This window comes from Dendrobium catenatum, unplaced genomic scaffold (genome assembly GCF_001605985.2).
Source record: "Dendrobium catenatum unplaced genomic scaffold, ASM160598v2 fragScaff_scaffold_115, whole genome shotgun sequence".
NCBI lineage: Eukaryota > Viridiplantae > Streptophyta > Magnoliopsida > Asparagales > Orchidaceae > Dendrobium > Dendrobium catenatum.
In genome coordinates this window covers 195,393-202,669 of record NW_021318577.1, presented here as the reverse complement: position 1 = coordinate 202,669, position 7,277 = coordinate 195,393, and the positions used below count along the sequence as shown (strand labels likewise).

General features: G+C 29.8%; 1 protein-coding gene and 1 non-coding gene across 2 annotated transcripts in view; both read right to left on the bottom strand.

Annotated features, from left to right (window-relative positions):
- Positions 1-1,781: 1,781 nt before the first annotated feature.
- On the bottom strand, positions 1,782-1,884 carry LOC114580387. The gene has a single exon (XR_003701773.1). It is a non-coding gene; the product is annotated as a U6 spliceosomal RNA (small nuclear RNA).
- A 3,829-nt stretch (positions 1,885-5,713) lies between these two features.
- Positions 5,714-7,277, bottom strand: part of LOC110107295 — an 89,472-nt gene continuing 87,908 nt past the window's right edge. Inside the window, exons 3-4 of the mRNA XM_028697789.1 lie at positions 6,043-6,140; positions 5,714-5,938 (exon numbers count right to left, since the gene is read on the bottom strand). Coding sequence (XP_028553622.1) covers positions 5,714-5,938; positions 6,043-6,140 — 323 coding nt within the window. The remainder of the gene's footprint in view (positions 5,939-6,042; positions 6,141-7,277) is intronic.

Sequence of the window (7,277 nt, the reverse complement as noted above, 5' to 3'; positions counted from 1 at the left end):
CTATTGCTCTTAATAAGGATGCATTGGAAATAAAAGCCCCAAGCTGCTTTAAGAAAGCTAATGATGGTGATTAGGGACTTTATAAGAAAATTGAGGATCAATTATTATAATATCACTGCAAATGAGATTGACTTTATAGGTGCCTTAAACTCGAGAAATAAAATGAAAATGTAAAAAGAAATATCAAATCAACATATACATACTTGCAGGCATAACAAGATAATTGAAAGAAATTGCCTCCGAAAGTAGAAAAAAGAACTGATAAAATTATTAGAGTATTATTAACATACATAAACATTTTTCTTGTGAAGTGCTGCAACATAGTTTTCAGAAATACTTTTTAATCTGTTCCTCAACTCAAATACTTGTAATCCACAGAATGCTACACCAGCCAATAAGAAAACATTTACTAATGTTCTTCGATGCATTGTTTGAAGTTGGATAATCAATATACTGTGAAAGGAATCAAGCTTCAGACAGAAAAGAAACAAAAGATGAATACTCAAAATGGTTTAGCCAGTCAAACTATAAGGAATTGTACAATTTGTGGTGCATCATCTATGTAGCATCCACCACCATACAAGATGAAGATGCCAACAAAGTGTTGCTCATAATATTTGGAACAGCAAAGACCAGAAAAATGAAAAAGATAAGTAGAAATATTTCAAACTTTAAACAAATATTCTTTAAATCCTTAACCTAGTTTAACCATGTAATATAGATAGGTGGATAAACTACACTTTTGTTGAAAACATATGAACATCCAAATTCATAAAATGAATTAGAAATCGAAACTGACCTTTATTAAACCATTTAGGCATGGAAAAAAAGGGTTATGCAAGAATTCAAGTTTGAAATTGCAAGCTCGAACTATTATTTTATTTGTATACCAATATTATAGAGAATATACAAGGTTGTAAGAGCATTGCATGCAGGAAAAAAAAAATAAAAGGGTTTAGAAAAGAGAAGTTAAAAAGTATTTGAAGAAACCCAAGTATTTGAAGAAAACAACAGATTAAATGAAATCAAATTACCAATTTAACTATCTTTTTGGATTAATACTCATGATTGCGTAATATGAACACATCAAATTGAACAAGCTGTCCAGTGTTTTCAACAAACAATGTCCAAATTTTGATTCAGGTATGTGCTCACAGAGAATGTTGTAGGTGAATCTGTATAAACTATAGAGAGTACTATATATATATATATATATATATTCCCTCGAAGTGCATTACATTACTAGAAGCTAGAAAAAAATCAAATGATAGTGTTTCTAAATGGAATTAACAGCAGATCTACACATGAATGAAGCTCTAAACTTTGCAGCTAATTGATTTTTGGACCGAGATAATAGTTTGGATCTCTAAAAAATCTATAAATCCTTTGAGATTTATCCACATAAAGGTAAGTATTTTCCAAAATAAATTCCTTGGAAGCATTAGAAATTTCCTCAATAGAACCATCGCACCTGCAAGCGCATTTGCGTCATGGATATCTATTCCAGGTATGGAGGTGATGACTCTAAGGAAGCATTCCGTTTGCTCAACTGATCGCTTACGTTCAAGCTCATCATGAATATGACATCTTGTTGCTTACATACCCACGAGTATGAGCTATTTTTACAATCTTCTCAAAACCCATCTCTGGATCACTAACTGGCACAAACGTCAGGTTATCAATCTCCATGGCAGACCTCAATTTTGCAAACATTTATAACATTATACCTAGCATAAATTGTTGTAAATACGCTTAATGAAGTATAAGGTTCAGATACCCACAAAAATTTGGATCATTTCTCGATTTATGTATGTCATCCTTGCGCAGGGGCCATGCTAATCTTCTCTATATCATTCCAATTTTATTGAATGTCTCCAAAGAGACAATAATATACCTATATATGAATTTAAAGAAAAGTAATTACAAGAAAGGACAAAAATAGCCCAAGCTGTCATGCAAAATGACCATACTTCTACAGCAAATCCATCAGACATACCTCCTCGGCCCCTTCGATCTCAAATATATTTTACTCTATAAAATAAAATAAATGTGATCTTAAACAGCCGTTAAGAATATTAAAATAAATAAAATAAAAAACTAAATTTTGAGGTATACATTACAACTGAGTCTACGAGGTTTGTTAACATTTTTCAAGATAAAATATAAAAATACACTTAACTTCAGTATCGTACTCATACGTAATAAATGATTTGCAAATCTTTCTAGTCCACCTAAATGTTGAAGTGAACCTTTTCGCTACAAAAATAGATAGACAGAAAAGAGATATTAGTAAAAAATCACGTTCTATATTCTGAACCAAAATAAAGAAAGGATTCTCATAAAAAATATTCCCAGAGATCCCTAGCTCTATATTATGAATTAAAACTTTTAAAAGAATACAAGCTCTGAAACAAAATCAAGTTCAAATTTACAGCATAACTGCAATAGTATCATAGAGTCATAGGAAAAGAGATACCTTTCCACCAATACAAAACAATTCAGATATAGTTTAAAACAATTTTAAAATTTCAAGCAAACTTTTCATTGAGAGGACTTCGTTGAATCCAGATACTTTTAGACAATGAAAAGATATTAAGATTATGATAACTTCTCAAATTTAGATAAAATCTGAAAATTGATACAATTATATTCAGAATGCAACAAGAGAACATAAAACAACTTTGAATGTAAAAGAATAAAAGGTTTTTAAACAAAAAAAAATCAGGATTTGTTCATTCTCGTGTCTGCAGCAGAAAAAGCCTAAAAGAGAGTGTGCATTCATTCACATCAACTGCAAACATGGATATAAAAAATATCCCATTGTTAAGAGAGGGCATCTTTGTGGAGTGAATCATTATTCCACAACAAATTCCACATGCTACAACCTATAATGTTTAAGTCCAAAATTGGAAATATATAACGCAAAGCAAAGCATTATCTTTCAAACAAAAATAAAGTTTGCAAGGGTCTGTTTCTACATTGCACCCCATCACAAACAATTGGGGCTCTTTCTCAACTTTAGTTTATATTATTACTAAAATTTGCATAATAAACACCAAACATCCATAGGGCAACTCAGAACATGATGAAATGCACATATTCATAGCCAAAATAAAAATCAAAGTGATAGCATATTTGGGTTTAAAATCAACTTAACTTCCCATTTGAACATAGGAAAAGTTTAAATAACCTATATGGAAGATTATGGTCCTGGGTAAGCAAAAGAAATCATGAAGCCAAAAATGCCACCAGAAAGACTGTATTGACTGCAAGTAATGCATAGTAGATGCTACGAATTATTTTGCACGTTCTACGAGTTTCCATTGGTGTTAAAAACCAATGAAGTCAAGCTAAATAGAATACAACAAAGAGCAGATAGCCTAACATGTTTGACAATTAATAAAAGCAATTCCATCTTTATCTTTGAATTGTCAGTAACTCCTCATTACATTATCACAACTATTTGGGTTGGCATATCAATAAAAATAAAAAATAGAAAAAATGAACTCAGCAATATGCCCGACTATACAACATTTCTTATTAATTGGCATCGCTAGCATATCACAAAAATAAAGAAAAACAAATAAAACTAATAATGAATGATTCATTACCTACATCCAACTAAAACTCAAAAAAAGTAAATCCTCCAAGATCTGGCTAAAATTTGTAATTTCTAATTTAGCACAAGTTTTCAACCTCAGTTCAACAAAATCCCACTTTTTAAAATCTAAGCAATTCTAAGTTTCCCAATTTCAGTGCTTGTTATATTGCCAAAATTGGGATTCAATCGAATCTACAGATACAATAATTGCTACAGTACAAAAACAAAATACGACATGACGAAACTGTCATTTGAGCATTGATCCATGAAATGTCGCATGAAAATTGCCAGCTACAAAAACCTGTAAGGAAATTGAGGAAATTGCATAAGCAATTCAACAGTAATTTCACAAGAGGAATTCAACGGCAATTCCATAAAAAGAAAGAGAGCGGTGTATTTCGTATTTTACAAATAACATTGAATGAAGTATAAAAAAATTGATGTACTAAATATGGAATTGGAAAAAACTGATTATACAAATTCAAAAGTTGAATTGAGACTACATGTATATGTAAATCAAACCAAAAGTGGTATTCAAAACAATGGAGGGCAACCTCTTTTCAATATAATCATCATCCTAGGCATGTTTTTAATAAGGAAACTACAAAGTACTTTTGACAAGAGTAATCAGTATGGATAAGGAAACTACAAAGTTCTTCTAACAAGAGTAATCAGTATGGACAAAAACATCAAAAATGCATCTAAAACAGTAAAATAACTTCTAGGAAAATATATGCTCCTATGGTTGCCAAAGTCAAACCATATAACCAAATTCTATCAACATGTAAACATAAAATATAGTATATGTAAGACTGTTCAAATCCAAGTAGACTCTTCAGAAATTTATAATTCTTCTTATATATCAATCGTCTTCACGAACAACCTGAATAAAATTAATTACATAAATATAAGTAATTTGATTAATTAATTAAAACTTTAATATTATTTAAAAATAAAAAAAAAAAATACTTACTAAAGCTTGAGGCCATGCAACATAAGTTCCAATTGCCTGTCCAATTGTTGTTAAAGTACTGTACGGTCTAATCAAGTGTTCTTCCCAATTCACATGAATGTTTATATGAATTGAACACCAATTTTGGCCTAATGGATAGTTACCAACCCTATGTGTAGGATCCATACTTTAAATATATCCTATTTCCACAGTTTTAGTAGAATCAACAACACCTTTGACTGCAACTTTAGTTCCAACCTATATATATGAAGTTTATAAGATCTAACAAAAGTTTGTAACAAAATTTGAAAGACTAAAATATGGCTCTATAAGTTCATAAGTAAATAGTTTGCTTACTTGAATATGAGCATTATTATTGAAAGAGTGTACATCACCATTTTGAGAATATTGAGTAGCTCTTAATGGGGTGTTATTAGTAGCTTGTTGTGTATTTTGCATATCCATCTTCATTTTAGCAATTACCTCACCCTGTTCTTGAACTTTCTTTTCCATTTTTTTTTTGGCTTCCTTGTAACCTTCTATTAATTGATAAGCACTACTTCGATTTGGCATTTCTCCCCATGCAACATATGGAGTTACACCAAATCCATACATGCGAACTCTTCCGACCTTGTCATTTTCAAGAACCTTTGAGAAAATATCATCTCTTCCAACATCTTCTATTTGAGATGTTTGACTTCTTATTTCCTTCATTTTTTCCTAAATATAGTGAATATTAACTTTTTCATGTAAATTTTTATATACTTTATAACTAATTTATGAAATAGTTTAATATAAGTACTTACCAAAGCTTCAGAAGCCTCAATACTATTAGGAATTCCTTTTGTGTAACACCTTTCAAACATTTCAACTCTCGTCGGCGAGTGATCTATGCTTTTCTCCTAAAAAAATTAATAAATAATATAAAAGTTAATTAAAATAAAAGAATAATTAACTTCAAAATTTAAGTATAACACAAACTGACATAAAAATGTATATCCTTAAAAATTTACCTGATCTTCACGCGCTTGACCGAAACTCCTTTTTCCAGTTATATGCATCAAACTCTTTTTTGACCTACTCTTTTTATTTTGTTCACTTATACACTAAACACAAATACGAATTAATAAAAAAATATAACATGAATAACCCTTTAAAATTTACAAGTTATGATAATATATCATTGATTCTTCTGAATTCCTATATGATATAAGATTTTTCCATTGATCCTTGAGTATCCTTTTTGGCACATTACATAGTTGTAATTCAGTAGGCATATTTGGATCATAATATCGAGATTTAACGTCAGCTTTCGAATTCCTCCATTTCTTCCCAATTGATTGAAGAACCCATACATCACTACCACGAGTTATCTCAAATTTCTCCTGAAAAATATAATATATTTATTGTTATATCCAAAGAATTTTGCTATTTTATGTATGTAACTAAAATCAAACAAAACAAGTAGACATATTATGAAGATAAATACCTGAACAACTTCTAACATATTTTTCTTTAAAGACTTTGGCATTTGATCCCAACTTCTGATATCAATAGGTGCATATTTCCCATTTCGAGTAATAGTTCCTAAAAACTCAACAAATAATGATTTATTATGTCCAATAGGTTGACCATATTTGTTAATACTAACAACAAGTCGTTCTCCACCATGTTGGGTAGCATGATATCCCCAAATACTACACATATAGGTTGGACCTCTTTTTCATTTTTGCTCCTCATTGCTTGTACCTACTATGAAAAAAAATATATTAAAATTAAAGTCTTGTAAGTAAGATAAATGTAAATGTAAAATAAGCAAATAAAGTTTTTATAATATCATAAATAAGAGGCATACCTGCAACATAATTTTCAATGGTATTTGTTGGAACATCTATTTCAACTTTAGTTTATTCTCTACATCTTGTATTTTTAACATGTGTTCTGGTGTGTGATGTCATTTCTTAAAAATCATTAAAAAAACATATACGTGAGAGAGTTTAATAGAAGATAAACAATGCTATTTATCACCCATGTTGCTCACATAATCTATGTAGAAAAAGAAAGTATACAATATATTAAAAAAATTGCAAGGTTCACTACATAAAAACTAAATGCAACCTTTAGATAAACACATATAAGAAACACATCAAATCACAAAATGTTTCATAGTAATTAGATTGATATAAGGATCTAATGATATAAGTAAAAAAAATGGTTTAACATTACAAATAAAAAGTACATAAATCAATTACTCTAATAGAATGTCATCAACTTCATCTCTAGTCTACTGAACTTCATCATCAATAAAATACTGTTGAGTAGATGTCACACTTTGCAAGTAGTCATCAACATCCATTTCTATGTGAATGTTATTAATATCATTTCTTGGTGATGTTGCAACAACAATATACCATGTAGGATCAATAGGATATTCCACATTAAAAACTTGTTGAACTTGAGAAGCAAGCACAAAAGGTTCTTGATGTTGTTTAATTTTATCGAAATTAGTCAAGAAGAAGCCATCCTTGTCCTCCTTCAATCTTTTTCCTTTAGAAACACAATCACATTTAAATAAAACAACACTTCGCTCTGATGTGTAGTCCAATTCAATTATATTTTTTAAGATTCTATAGTATGTCAAGTTACTTGAAATAGGATTCTTATCTTTGATACTAGAAAAGCTTGAAGTTAGAGCTTTAACCATCACTCCACAATTTTGACTTT